Consider the following 15,035-nt stretch of genomic DNA (forward strand, 5'->3'; position numbering starts at 1 on the left):
ATTTTTTCATGGACAAACTCTGAAAGGAAATATTCTAGAATTTTTTTTTTTGGACATATTCTGGAAATCTAGTAGTGGGTTCTGTGAAGCTGGTGACATGGGTAATTTTTTTCTCTTCATTTTTCAATTTTTTGTTAATTGTAGATTATTATAAAACTTTTTAAAACATATGTGGCCAATATGGAGCTGTATTTATTTCCTGGTCATATAAGGTTATATAGTGATACCCTCATTTCATACCAGTGATTGTAATGTCAGTCTTTGTCTCCCTTTATCAAGGGGTACACATATTAAGTTACGTTTGCTTAAGATCTATTTATGGATAAATGAATGTGTATAACATGCTTTTCTTAACCAATATATGAAAGTATATATTTTGAAAAGGTGGTTTATACTATTAGAATATGAAATCTGTTTCTTGCAAGATTAATTTGTCCTCTCATTTGATGAAACTCCAGCCTTTTGGGAGTATGACTGCTTCCAAAAATTATCATTTGTTGGGAGTGGAAGATATGGAGTCATTTCCAGATTTTGATGGAAAGAAAGTGGTAGAGTTCAAGATGGCTTACTCTTTCATAAAATTAAGTTAACCTATCATCATACATGAAGATAATTATTAATTATCCATAACTGTCCAGGTAGTTCTTAGCCATGAACAAGAGTATGTACAAGGACACAGAGTCTGAAGCCAGACCTCTTAGATTCAAAACCTGAGTGACCTTGGGCAAGAGATCTGTCATCCTCTCTGGAACTCAAGTTTCTTGTCTGTCAAATGAAAATAATACCAGTACCTACCTTATAAGGTTATAGTTAAGATTAAATGTGTCAAAATACAAAAATAGTGCCTGGTAAGTAATAAGTAATACTAGCTTTGGCAATTTTTATTATTATTCAAATAGTTATTAACTGAGAAATTCTTCTTTAATCTATTCATATTTTAGTTGGCTGACACAGATAAAAAACAGAATTTGAAAGCCAAAAATACTCAAGCACTGATTGCAAATGTTGAAGATAATGAGCTAACTGAGCAACAGAGAAAGATATTTTCTTTAATACAGGAGAAAAATGAACTGCAACAAATGTTAGAGAGTATTACAGCAGAAAAGGAACAATTGAAGACTGACCTAAGGGAAAATATTGAAATGGTAAGATGTAGCACTGTACATTTAACAATATGTTTTTGTCTTTGCATGTTTTCGGTTTTTATAATTGTACTGAGGCATAATTTACATGCAGTAAATGTGTCTGATACAAGCGCACAGTCTGATGACTTTTGACAAATGTCTCTACCTATATACCCTCCACCCCAGTCAAGGTACAAGGTGTTTCCCTTACCCTGCAAGGTTCTGTCACATCTCATCCCAGTCAGTCCTACTCTTACTCTCTACCGCATATAGTCACCATCCTGATGTTTTTTCACCTCAGATCACTTTTTCTCTTCTAGAACTTCATACAAATAGAATCATATAGCATGTACTCTTTTGTGCCTTTTTTACACTCCTTTTTCAGTGCTGGATAATGTTCCATGTATGAATAGGCCACACAATTTGTTTAGCCTTTCTCCTATTGATGGAAATTTGAGTTATCTCTACTATTTAGCTATTGTGAGTGAAGCTGTTATAAACATTCTTACATAAATCTTTTTATGATCATTTTTTTTAATTTCTCTAGGGTAAGTATCTAAATGGAATAGCTGAGTCATAGGGAAGTATATATTTAACTTAATGAGAATTCACTAGACTGATTTCCAAAGTAGTGGTACCATTTCACATTCCCATCAGCGAATTGAGAGAAGTCTGATGGCTCCACATCTTCATCAGTGGTTCACATTATTGGTGTTTTTAATTTTAGCCATTCAATTGGGTATGTACTTCATTGTTTTAATTTGCCTTTCCCTAATGACTAAGAACATTGATCATCTTTTCATTTGCTTGTTGGCCATTGCATATCTTTCTATAAATTATGTTCTCTCAGTGATATGTTATAGGTTTTAGTATACATGTCTTGTCCATATTTTGTTAAATCTTTTACCTAAATGTTTCTCTTTTATTAATTTTGTCTTAATTTTTAAACTTCATTTTTAATTATTTGTTAATGTTTGCTGTATTGTCGTATCTACTTTAGTTTTGTTTCTTCATTTAGGGGCAATATAATATATATGGATTGAAATTAACATTTTTAGAAGTTTGCTGTGGGTTGTAGGAGAACCTGAACTTTTGTGTAATTTTCCATATTTCTTGGGATTGTCTGGTCAAAAGAGCTGAGTATAAATAAGAATGCAGATAAAAATCATGGTCTCAAGCTTGTAATGTTTTTGTGGCCATGATACTTGAGAATGCCACGTTTAAGCTTATAACTAGGATTAGCCCAAGTCATGCTAGCAAAGGATGGCTGCCATTTTGAACTTGGCTGTTAACTGATGCACCAAACCAAAGCCATTCATTCTAGCATTTGAAAAGCCTGTAACTGTAGTCTCAGAATCAGTCCATGAAAGCTTAGAAACAGTCTCCTTTGGTTTAAGGCTAGAAAATGAGCCAACCTCTCAAGATAGAATAATAAATCTAGTTCTAATTCTCATGATAAGAATATAAGTAGAGCAATAAAGAAAACGTGTAAAGGTGCCTAACTGGCTGAGTCAGTGGAACCCAGATCCCAGGGTTGTGATTTCAACCCCCACTTTGGCATGGAGCCTACTTGAAAGAAAGAAAGAAAGAAAGAAAGAAAGAAAGAAAGAAAGAAAGAAAGAAAAGAAAAAAAAAAGAAACAGCATAAAAAAGCATATGCTTGACATCCTATATGGTTAAATTAAAGACTGACTTTCTTTGTAAGATAGTTTTTTCCAATAGAGTTTGCATAATTTCTTCATTTTTAGGCTGAGGTAAATGCTGATTTTTACTTGATTTGATTTTATAAAAATAAGCTAATATTATTTATTTTAATCTCAACTTTAAAAAAAAAATCTAGATGATTGAAAATCAAGAAGAATTAAGAATTCTTGGAGGTGAACTTAAAAGGCAACAAGAGATAATTACACAAGAAAAGAACCATACCATGAAGAAAGAGGAAGAGCTTTCTAGGACCTGTGAGAAATTAGCAGAAGTTGAAGAAAAGCTAAAGGAAAAGGTGAATCTTTAAAGTTACCTTCCTGGCCATATTAGATTTCCGATTGAACTTTTTTTTTTTTTAAGTTTATTTTTTTATTTTGAGAGACAGCACACAAGCAGAGAAGGGGCAGAAAGAGAGGGGAGAGAGAGAATCCCAAGAAGGCTCAGCACTGAATTCGATGCAGGGACTTGAACCCACAAACCGTGAGATCATGACCTGAGCTGAAATCAAGAGTAAGACCTTCAACCAGCTGAGCCACCCAGCCACCCCTAAACTTCTTCTTTTTTTTTTTTTTTTTTAATAAATTTTGATGGCAGTAGAGCTGAATTCTAGAAATAACATGTATCTCCCAAATGAGCAGATTTTAATGCTAATATCGTGGACAGTTTCAACTCACACCTAGATCTTAACCAACATCCTTTGTGAGGATATATTATCCTGGAGTCTTCAGATGAGAGAGAAAGCCTTAATTCATCTAAACTAATCATGGAATATATTCATTCATAAGAAACTTATTGGGAAGTACCATAGGCCAGGTGTTGTTCTGGGTGCTTGAGATAAATTAATCAATAACACAAAGATTCTGCCTTTATAAAAATATGGTAGTCATTCTCTAAAATGTAAGATATGTGACTGTTACCATCTCTTAGATGTTTACAATTTCCTGAGTCACTTCTTTTATAGAAGTAAGGTGCTGTTGTACTATTTGTATAAGAGATGAGAATCTAATAATAATTCTACTGCCCAAGTAATTCTAAAATTCACCCACTGAGATCTTTCTATTTTTCTAAGGCCTATGCCACATACATTATAAATAATATATTGTGATTTCCATTGTATTTTTGTGGAGTGTTTTTTTTTCCTATGTATTCTCTTAATTCTCCTCCTTTTCACAATAACCCAATTAATTTGCTAGAACCTGTTGTCTGTTTCATACTCACCCTAAAGAAGTGAAATTTATAGGCTTATGTAAAAGTTAATGCCTCAGTGTCTTTATGGGCCACCTGTAAGGACCTTTTTCGAAATAAAAATAGATGATCCAAAAAGGTTTTAAGGGATGAGGAATTATAGTTATTTGGCAGGTATACCTGCATATTTAATTAGTCTCTTTTCAAGTTTTTCTTATTTTCACTTTACCTCTTTGATTAACCTCGTGACAATATATTAGTTTCCTAGAACTTCTGTATCAAATTACCATAAACTTGGTGGCTAAAAAACAACAGAAATTTCTTGTCACATTTCTGGATCCTAGAAGTCCAAAATCAAGTTGCTGGTAATACCATGCTCCTCCTGAAGGCTCTAGGGAAGAATCTTTTCCTTCCTCTAACTATCCTTAGCTCCCAGCTGCCTTGGTGTCCAAGGCTTATAGCTGTATCAGTCTTATCTCTGCCTCCATCTTCACAGGAGTTTCTCTGTGTCTCTGTGTGTCCTTTTTTGCCTCTTATAAGAACACTGTCATTGCATTTAGGGCCCACCCTAATCCAGTAGAATTTCTTTTCATACTTTAATTATATCTGCAAAAACCGTATTTCCAAATAAGGTCATATTCTGAAGTTCTGAATATACTTGAATTTTGGGTAGGACACTATTCAACCCACTATAGACACTGTGCCTAGAAGGTTAATCTACTTTCAAAGCTGTTTACTATAATAATCATTTTGGTTTGGCAAAATATATTTTACATAAGAATTTTAAGGGAACATAAGCAAAATGATAATTAAAAATTTTATTTCTCAAGAGCCAACAACTACAAGAAAAACAGCTAAAGCTTCTTAGTGTACAAGAAGAGATGAGTGAGATGCAGAAAAAGATGAGTGAAATGGAGAATGTAAAGAATGGATTAAGAAGCCAAGAATTAACATTGGAACATATGGAAATGGAGAGGCTAGAGTTGGCTCAGAAGCTCCACGAAAATTATGAGGAACTGAAATCCATAACCAAGGAAAGAAATGATCTAAAAGAATTACAGGAATCATTTGACCTAGAGAGAGAGAAACTTCAAGATTACATAAGAGAACTCGAAGTTACGGTAAGTTATACCCTTTTCTTTCATCTAGTAAATGTTTCTTTAAAACCGAGCCAGTTGGAGAAGGGAGAGGCAATGTTGATGTTGTTATAATATTCTTTAAATTCCACTTGCTAATTAAGGGTCTAGAAACAAAAGAAGAACTAAAAATTGCTCACGTGCATCTCAAAGAACAACAAGAAACTATTGATGAACTAAGAAGAAACATTTCTGAGAAGACAGCTCAAATGATAAATATTCAGAATGACTTAGAAAAATCCAGTACTGAATTACAAGAAAAGGTTTGTCTCTTCTTCTTTCTCTCTTTTGTCCCTTCTTTTTTGTTTTTTTTGGGGGGAGGGGTTGTTTTGTTTTGGTTTTTGGTTTTTTGGTTTCGTGTTTTTTTTGTTTTTTTTTTTTGAAGGAAAAATGAGCAGTTAAGTAGTGACTGTTACAGCTCATTTATTGGGTAGTATTTGTTGAGTGTCTAATGTGTCAGGCAAGGTCTTGGGTTATAGAAATAAAATGGGAACAAGCTGAACAAAATTTCTGTGACCATAGAGCATATTTTGTAGTGGAAAGAGTTAATTGGTAAATAAACAAACAAATGAAAAAGATAATTTGAGATAATGGCAAATGCTATAGAGAAAATGAAACCCTGGGATAACTGAACCAACATATGTTAAAGTCCACTATGTACCAGCCATTGAAACTGTGGATATGAATAAGACACTCTTCTCTCCCCCTAATTTGGGGATATACAATAATCCTTCAATTCCAGCAGGACAAATGCAGAAATATGATAATGGAACCACTAATGACCATAGGAAATGGTCTGGACATATAAAAGAATATGAGAAGTGGCATGGGAGGTCATCTGAGAATTAAGGACCATTCATTTATTGAGATAAAATCTCAATAAAAACAATGTTTTTTCTCCTATAGCCTTTGAGAACTAGTATAAAAATGAAGACGTGTGCAACTGGCTGAATTAACGGTGTTAGTTAGGTATAAGAATTGATTCACTTTGGATGTAAGCTGGAAACAAAGAAAGTTACGGCAGAATGTGACTAGCAGAAAGGCCATGGATAGCTTTAGTAGGAATCAAGAGAAAATGAATAAATTGTGAGTTTGTGATCCACGATAGGTCATGGGATCAAGATAACTTTTATTTCTAGGGACAGTATTCTCATCTTTAAAAAATTTGAAAAATTATGATAATGCTCTCCAGATAGTAACCTTGGTATTCCATGCATATTACAAGATCCCAGTGCTTCATGAGGAACAGGAACTACTGCCTAATGTGAAAGAAGTCAGTAGTACTCAGGAAACAGGGGATGAACTGGAACTATTAAGGAAACAATCTAAAACCAAGGATTCAATGACCCCTGCATGCATAGAAATGGAAAAGCTTGGGTTGACTGAAAAACTTCCAGAAAGTCATGATGAAATAAAATCTCTAACTGATGAAAGAGACAACCTTAGAATGAGAAAAGAAGCAGTTCGGGCTGGACAAGACCAGTTGAAAGAAGACATTAGAGAAACTTTGGCTAAAGTAAGTTTCATCCCATTGAACAAGTGTTTTGTAAGAATCAAGTCTTTGGGAAAGGAAGCACTTGTGTTATAGTTAAAATGTTACTACAGTGTTTTCTTTAAATGTCTCAATTATGAAGTGGTTGGAAACAGAACTAAAAATTGCTCATAAATACTAAAAAAAAACTATTGAAATTGAGAGAAGATGTTTTAGAGAAAACAGCTGTCTTCTTAAATATTTAAAATGATTTAGAAAAAGCAATGCTAAATTATAAGAAAGGATAAAGCCAGAAAAACTATTTTCTTTCCTTCTTTAAATCTATTCCTGTAGCATCTCATAAAGCACTTCCTCAATACCTGAGACAGAAATCTGAGAATCACCCTTCCCAATATCCTTTCCTCACACTCACCTTATAATCCAAGCACCAAACCTTGTTGATTTTAAGGTGTGTGTGTGTGTGTGTGTGTGTGTGTGTGTGTATGAGAGAGAGAGAAAGAAAGGGAGAGAGAAATCTTCCCTCTTTCTCTCATTGCCAACACTAATCCAAGCCACCATTATTTCTGTCCCTGGCTTTCTGTAGTAGCCTCTTACTGGTCTCCCAGTATTCATTTCTATACTTCTCTAATTCATTCCTCATTCTGAGCCCAAGCAATCCTTTGTTCTTAAAATCTTTTAATAGGGGCACCTGGATGGCACAGTCATTTAAGCATCCGACTCTTGATCTCAGCTCAGGTCATGATCTCACAGTTTGTGAGTTCAAGCCCTGCATCGGGCTCTGCACTGAGGGAGCAGAGCCTGCTTGGGATTCTGTCTCTCCTTCTCTCTGACCCAGCTCTCTCTCTCACTCTCTCTCTTTCAAAATAAATAAATAAAATAAAATAAAAATAAAATAAAATAAACTTTTAATAACCTATCTCTACTCTTGAACCAAAGACCAGAATCCTTCACGTGGCCCATGAGGCCTTGGATCCCAGACCTTGCTGGTCTCCAGCCTTATTTCTGCTCATCTTACCCCTGTTCATCATGCTCCAGCATTGTGCTTCCTCATCTCATGGCTTTTGGGTGTTCTGGTCTCCCTGCCTGCAGCATTTCCCTACTGCCTTGCCCACCTACTGCTGTCATCCTTCATGTCTCAACCAAAGCTTTCCGTCCCCCAGGAAGCCCTTCCTAACCACTCAGGGTTGGTTAGGTTGCCACATAACCCTGCAAGAACCCAGCACCCCTGTTTGGTAAGATTTGGCATAATGTCTATCTTTCCCTCTGAAGTGTAAATCTCAAAAAGGCAAGGATCATATAAGTCTCATTTACCAATTTATCTCTAACCTCTGGTAGGATACTGACAGCACACTGAGCCCTCAGGAAAGAAGTGTTCAGTACCTGAGTGATGACAAGTAGGAGAGCGGAAAGAATGCTCTGTAATGAGCCACTGAGTCCTGACTTACTTGTTTTAGAAACTGTCCTGATTTCTTTTCTCTGAAAGTAAAATAAAGTATCTTTGGATGTCAATTCTCTTGTTGTTTTATTCTTTTAAGATCCGAGAGGCTCAAGACAAACAAGAACGGTCCTTCAATATGGAAGAAGAAGACGGCGCACCTGAGAAAATGATGAGCGAGATGGAGCAACTGAAGGAGCAGCTCAAAGCCACAGAGTCAGCCCTGCAAAGAATGGACGTGGAAAAGCTCGAGATGTCCGAGAGGCTTCAGGAAAGTCGTGATGAACTGAAATGTATAACTAAGGAGAGAGACAACATACAAAGGCTACAAGAAGTTCTTCAGTCCGAAAGCAACCAGCTCAAAGAAAACATGAGGGAAATCATAGCTAAGGTAAGTTTCATCCATCCCCCATGTGCTTTTTTTTTTTTTTTACTTTTGTAAGCAGATATTTTTGTAAAAACTAAACCTTTGGAAAAAAGAGAGTATAATGGTTATAATGTTTCTGTAAATTTCTTAACATCTCCTCTAATAATGAAGCACCTGGAAACTGAAGAGGAACTGAAAGTTGCTCATCATCACATGAAAGAACAGGAGGAAACTATTGAGAAGCTAAGAGTGAATCTTTCTGAGACGGAAAATGAGCTGTCCAGCCTTCAAAAAGAATTAGAAATAACTCATGATGAATTACAGAAAAAGGTAAATTGGGGGTGAAGGAAGTGTAGGAAAAAAACCTGAGGGAGCTAGCTAACTGAATTACAGAAACTGTTTTTGCATACTAAATTGTTATGGAGAACATTGTGAGTTCTTTTCATTCAAAAACTAAAACGTATTATATGTGTACACACACACACATATATAAGCATAATTTGTGTGTATGTATATTTTAGCTATTAACTTATTATTATTTTAAGATCCAAGAGCTTCATGCGAAACAGGAACAATTTATTACCACCAAAGAAATCAATGAGACTCCGGAGAAAATGAGTGCACTGGAGCAATTAAAGGAACAACTCAAAGTCAAAGATTCATCACTACAAAGTATAGAAAGCGAGAGGCTCCAGTTGACCGAGAAACTCAAGGAAAGTCAAGATAAAATAAAAATTATAATTAAGGAAAGAGATGAACTGAAAAGGATGCAGGAGGCCCTTCAAATGGAGAGAGACCAACTCAAAAAAAACATTAAAGAAATTGTAACTGAAGTAAGTTTCCTTATTCTAATGATTTTTTAGGTATGAAATAGTGGTAAAGTGGTTAACAGTGATATTCACTATTGCTTTATTAATTTCTATCCAATCATAAAGGGACTGAAAATCAAACAGGAACTAAAAAACTACTTATATTCTTTTGAAGGAGTACCAGGAAACCATTAGTACAAGGACTTTTTCAAAGAAGACAGATCAAGAAGCAAATATTCAGAAAGATTTAGAAAATTCAGATGCTGTATCACAAGAAAAGGTAGGTCTTATTAAGTTGGAAACTGACATCTGATTATTGTGTTCTCATATCCCTGTGGAAGAAAATATTACATACATTAGATAAAATGTAAAGATGATTCACTTGACTCAGAAACAATTCCTCCCTTTCCTAAAAATTTCTGCCTATGTCCTAACTTGTTTTGTTGTTTTCTCAGATGCAAGAACTTCAGCAAAAAGAACATCAGCTTCTTAAGATGAAGCCTGTCAATGAGACTCAGGAAAAAATGTGTGAAATAGAATACTTGAAGAACCAATTTGAGGCCCAAAAGTCAACTCTGGAAAATATAGAAAAGGAGAATGTAAGGTTAACTCAGAGACTTCACGAAAACCTTGAAGAAATGAGATCTGTTACAAAAGAAAGAGATGATCTTAGGAGTGTAGAGGAGACTCTCAAAGTAGAGAGAGACCAGCTCCAGGAAAACCTGAGAGAAACCGTAATTAGAGTGAGTTACTATTTTTCTCCCATCCAGTAAATATGACACTGTGTCCTAAAAGAACCACGGGCGATAGGATTGGTATGAGTGTAAAATTGGTCCAACCTTATGCAAGGTTGGAGGAGGGGATATTTGATAATATCTTCCAAATATTTCAATACGTTTATTCATTGACTCAGAAAGCCCAGTTGTAGCCACTTATCCTGCACACAGTAATGCAATTGTGCAAAGATATCTGTAGAAGAATATTCATTGCAGAAAGTTGTAAGAACAAATCAAAGCAAACCACAAAAACCAGGGAAAATACCAACTGTCCATTAGCAGGAGACTGGTTAATGAGTGCAGCAAACTCAGACCATAGAGTACTAAGCCATGGATAAAGAATGAGGCAGTGCCATGGTGGTGATTTGGAAGTATCCTCTTAAGGAAAGGGGTAAGTTATGGATTAATGTATCTAACATGTATTGATGTTTAAGAGTAACTAGAGGATGAGGCCTAAGGGGGTGGGAGGCATATTTACCTCTTACCCTCTATCTTTCCACACATTGTTTGAACTTTGTCACTCTAAAAAATCATTTTCCTTTCTCTAATGACAAAGGACCTGGAAAAACAAGAGGAACTAAGAATTGCTCACATGCATGTGAAAGAGCACCAGGAGACTATTGATAAACTCCGGGACATTATTTCTGAGAAAACAGATGAAATATCAAATATGCAAACGGATTTAGAAAACACAGATACTGCCTTAAAAGTACAGGTATGGTTTTTATTTGAGAGTTTACATTAGGTCTTTTTTGTAATGAAACAGGATATGAATTAGCCTAAAATCATAGACAAAGATTTGCCTGCTTAATTTAGAAAGTATTATTTATCGGGTGCCTGGGTGGCTCAGTCGATTAAGCATCCGACTTCAGTTCAGGTCATGATCTCACAGTTTGTGGGTTCAAGCCCTGCATCAGGCTCTGTGCTGACAGCCCAAAAGCCTGGAGCCTGCTTCAAATTCTATGTCTCCCTCTCTTTCTGCCCCTCCCTGCTTGCACTGGCTCTCTCTCTCTCTCTCAAAAATAAATAAACATTAAAAATTTTTAAAAAAAAGAAAGTATTATTTATTAATATCAATCTATATCTTAACTTATTATATGATTATCTTAAGATCCAAGAACTTCAGGAGAAAGAACGTCAACTTCTTAAGGTAAAAAATGATCTCAGAGAAAATATGTATCAAGCAGAGCAATTGAAGAAGCAATTAGAGACCCAGAATTCAACCCTGGAAAGTGTCGAAACTGAGAAGTTAAGGCTGAGTCAGAAACTTCATGAAAACCTTGAAGAAATAAAATGTGTTACTGAGGAGAGAGATGGCCTAAGAAGAGCAGAGGAAACCCTTAGGATGGAGCGAGACCAGCTCAGAGAAAGCCTCAGGGAAAAAGAGGCTAAAGTAAGTTACTCTTCCTCTGCTAGTGAGTAAATGTGTGTTTTTCTGACAGCAGGGAACCGTGCTTTGATGTGAGTGGCACTGTTGATGTGAGTGAACTGATGGAACCTTTTACAAAGGCGGGTAATTTGGTATTGTTCTTCAAAATTTTTAATTCTGTTAGCAGTATTTTCTTTGTGGACTTCATCCTACATGTATATTTATGTACATACACAAACACACACACACCACAAGGTGTCCATTGTAGCAATTTGTAATAAAAATTGGGAAACAATCTAAATATCCATCAGAAGGAAACTGGGTAAATATGAACAGTATGTCAGAATACTGTGCAACATAATTAAAAAAAAAAAAATGAGATAGGTTTGGATGTTCTAATTTGGAAGCCCAAATAACTTAGAGGGAAAAGCAAGCTGTAGAATAGTATATGTATCATGTATTTGCCTCTGGAAAGTAGGAGTAGATTGTGGGGAGGTGAGGACAGGGAAAGGGATGAAGGGAAAGCTTGTAACTTTCTAACATCTAAGATGTAGCTTAAGAAGTAATAGTTTTATTATTTTTACTAAGAAAATATCACTTTTATAAAAAAAAAATACTAGTTAATGTTAAGCTATGTCACCATTCTTAAAATTTCTCTAATGACAAAGGACCTAGAAAAACAAGAGGAACTAAGAATTGCTCACATGCATGTGAAAGAGCACCAGGAGACTATTGATAAACTCCGGGGCATTGTTTCTGAGAAGACAGATGAAATAGCAAATATGCAAATGGATTTAGAAAATTCAAACGCTAAATTACAAGAAAAGGTATGAAGAAGGTGCTTGTTTGGGTATTTGATTTAATTTATATATTTTTTAACGTTTATTTATTTTTGAGAGAGAGAGAGAGACCGAGAACAAGCATGGGAGGGGCAGAGAAAGGGAGACACAGAACCCGAAGCAGGCTCCAGGCTCTGAGCTGTCAGCACAGAGCCCAATGCGGGGCTCGAACCCACGAACCGTGAGATCATGACCTGAGCCGAAGTTGGACACTTAACCGACTGAGCCACCCAGGTGCCCCTGGGTATTTGATTTATTCGTGCCTAAACTCATATGGGGATGTAAAATGGTTTAACCACATTGAAAACATCCTGACAGTTTTTACTAATGCTGAACATACACCTGCCTATGGCTCAGTATTTCTATTTCTTGGATATGTACCTGAGAGAAAAGAGTGCATACTTTCACATAAAGCTGTGTACAAGAATGTTCATAACAGTTCTAATCATAACAGCAAAAAATGGAAAACAAGTGAAATGCCTGTCAACAGGAAAATGGATAAATACATTGTGATTTTTTTTTAAAGACAGTTCTTTTTCTTAATTTTTTTTTTAACGTTTATTTATTTTTGAGACAGAGACAGAGCATGAATGGGAGAGGGTCAGAGAGAGGGAGACACAGAATCTGAAACAGGCTCCAGGCTCTGAGCAGTCAGCCCAGAGCCTGATGCGGGGCTCAAACTCACGGACCGCGAGATCATGGACTATGAGATTATGACCTGAGCCAAAGTCGGACGCTTAACCGACTGAGCCAACCAGGCGCCCCGTGATTTTTTAACTTCAAAAGCAGGCAAGACTCATCTAGGATGAAAACAGTTCAGAATAGTGGTTAACTCTAGGAGGGGGCACACAGAACCTTAAGGGGTGCTAGAAATGTTTGATATTTTAATCTGGGTTGTAATTATATAGATGTATACATATGTGGAGAATAATTTAGCAATACACTTAAGATTAGTGTATTTATGTATATTATACTTCAAAAGAAAATAAGTTTTGTGTGGAATTATGCAAAATATTAATGAGTGACATGGGAAAACTGTCTTAATTTCGAAATTATTTTTTATCCTTCCCTTAAAAACTGTCTGTATCCTAACATGTTATATTATGCTTATCTTAAGATTCAGCAACTTAAGGCAAATGAACATCAACTTTTTAAGTTAAAGGAAGATGTCAGTGAGACACAGAAAAAAATGTCTGAAATAGAGCGATTAAAGAAACAATTCAAGGACCAAAGTTTAACTCTGGATAAAATAGAAATGGAGAACTTAAATTTGGCCCAGCAGCTTCATGAAAACCTTGAAGAAATGAAATCTATAATGAAAGAAAGAGATAATCTGAAATTGGAGAGAGACCAGCTCAAGGAAGACCTACAGAAAACCATAGCTAGAGTGAGTTGGACTCTTTCTACCTGTCCAATAAACATGTTTTTAGTATAAGAAGCTTCCTTCTTTGGAAATAAATAATAACTGTTGGTGAAACTGTAAATGTTATAAACTTTCAGTGAGACAGTTTGACAATGCCTTATTAAAGATTTATCAGCGTATATATCTGCTACTGCGATTCCACTTTGTAGGAATTTATCCTACCAATATATTCACACATTTGGGCAGAAATACAACAGCGCTCACTGCAACGTTGTCTGTGCTGACAAGTCTGGAAGCAATCCAAGTGTCCACTAATAAGGCACTGGCTAAGTGGGGTTCATCTGTATGATGGAGTACTTAGCATGAGAAGAGGGCCCTCTTTCTGTGATAGTGATGTAGAATGATGTCCAAGTGGTATGAGAGAAAGGAGAGCAGTTGGCAGAGTTCACCGGGAAACCCAGCTACGATGGGTGAGGCTGGGGACAGGGACTTGACTTTATAGCCTTCTGTACTGCTCTCATTTGGGGGTGCTGTGCTGCTTGTTTTTAACTGGGAGCATGCATTTTTTAAGATTTTGTCTAACTAGTTCATCATTAAGAAAATGTAATGTGCCTTTACATCATAATATTTCTTCATTTCTTCTAATAATGAAGGATCTAGAAACACAACAAGAACTAAAAGTTGCCCATATGCATTTGAAAGAATACCAAGAAACTACTGATAAATTCAGGCAGAGAGTTTCAGAAAAGACAACTCAGATTTCAAATATTCAAAAGAGTTTAAATAAATCTAAAGATGAATTACAGAAAAAGGTACATGTCATTTTGTTCTTTGGGGAGTAACTGTGTCCAAAATCACTTGGGGAATGAGAAAGAATATAAATACAGATATTTAGAGATAGAAATAGATGTACATATATAACAAATAGACACAGGAATTCTTTTTGCATTCTAACTTGTTTTATAATTATCTCAAGATACAAGAACTTCAGAAAAAAGAGCTTCAACTTCTTAAAATGAAAGAAGATGTCAATAAAACCCATAAAAATATAAACAGAATGGAACGATTGAAGCAGCAGTTTGAGGCCCAAACTTTATCTATGCAAAGTGTGGAAGCGGATAACTTACACTTGACTAAGAAACTTCATAAAAGACTTGAAGAACTCAGAATTGTAGCTGAGGAAAGAGATGAGCTAAGGAGGATAAAAGAGTCTCTGAAAATGGAAAGAGACCAATTCAGAGAAACGTTAAGAGAAATGATAGCTAGAGTGAGTTCAGAATCTTCCTTATCTAGTAACTGTAAGAATCAAGCTTTCTTGACAAGGGGAACAATTTGGGTTTTTTGTTGTGGGGCTTGGGGATTTGTTTTTTGTTGTTTTGGGTGTTTTTTTTTTTTTTTCTTTTCTTTTTGGAAACTTCTACATACAGGGAAGGATA

At 35.6% G+C, this 15,035-nt stretch overlaps 1 protein-coding gene across 7 annotated transcripts in view; it reads left to right on the forward strand.

The window, feature by feature from the left end:
* Positions 1–15,035, forward strand: part of CENPE (centromere protein E) — a 79,349-nt gene that overhangs the window by 36,851 nt on the left and 27,463 nt on the right. For 3 of the 7 annotated variants that reach the window (XM_019416263.2, XM_053901369.1, XM_053901370.1), the window contains 15 exons: positions 942–1,145; positions 2,965–3,123; positions 4,844–5,134; positions 5,254–5,412; positions 6,375–6,665; positions 8,177–8,467; positions 8,615–8,773; positions 8,989–9,276; positions 9,428–9,532; positions 9,708–9,995; positions 10,585–10,743; positions 11,140–11,421; positions 12,066–12,224; positions 13,354–13,623; positions 14,576–14,866. In XM_019416263.2, coding sequence (XP_019271808.2) covers positions 942–1,145; positions 2,965–3,123; positions 4,844–5,134; positions 5,254–5,412; positions 6,375–6,665; positions 8,177–8,467; positions 8,615–8,773; positions 8,989–9,276; positions 9,428–9,532; positions 9,708–9,995; positions 10,585–10,743; positions 11,140–11,421; positions 12,066–12,224; positions 13,354–13,623; positions 14,576–14,866 — 3,396 coding nt within the window. Of the gene's footprint in view, positions 1–941; positions 1,146–2,964; positions 3,124–4,843; positions 5,135–5,253; positions 5,413–6,374; positions 6,666–8,176; positions 8,468–8,614; positions 8,774–8,988; positions 9,277–9,427; positions 9,533–9,707; positions 9,996–10,584; positions 10,744–11,139; positions 11,422–12,065; positions 12,225–13,353; positions 13,624–14,252; positions 14,412–14,575; positions 14,867–15,035 lie in introns of all 7 variants that reach the window. The other 4 variants (XM_019416235.2, XM_053901371.1, XM_019416272.2 and 1 more) reach the window with 4 other exon arrangements.

The sequence above is a fragment of the Panthera pardus genome, unplaced genomic scaffold, assembly GCF_024362965.1.
Source record: "Panthera pardus isolate Hobbes unplaced genomic scaffold, ASM2436296v1 HiC_scaffold_13, whole genome shotgun sequence".
Classification (NCBI taxonomy): Eukaryota; Metazoa; Chordata; class Mammalia; order Carnivora; family Felidae; genus Panthera; species Panthera pardus.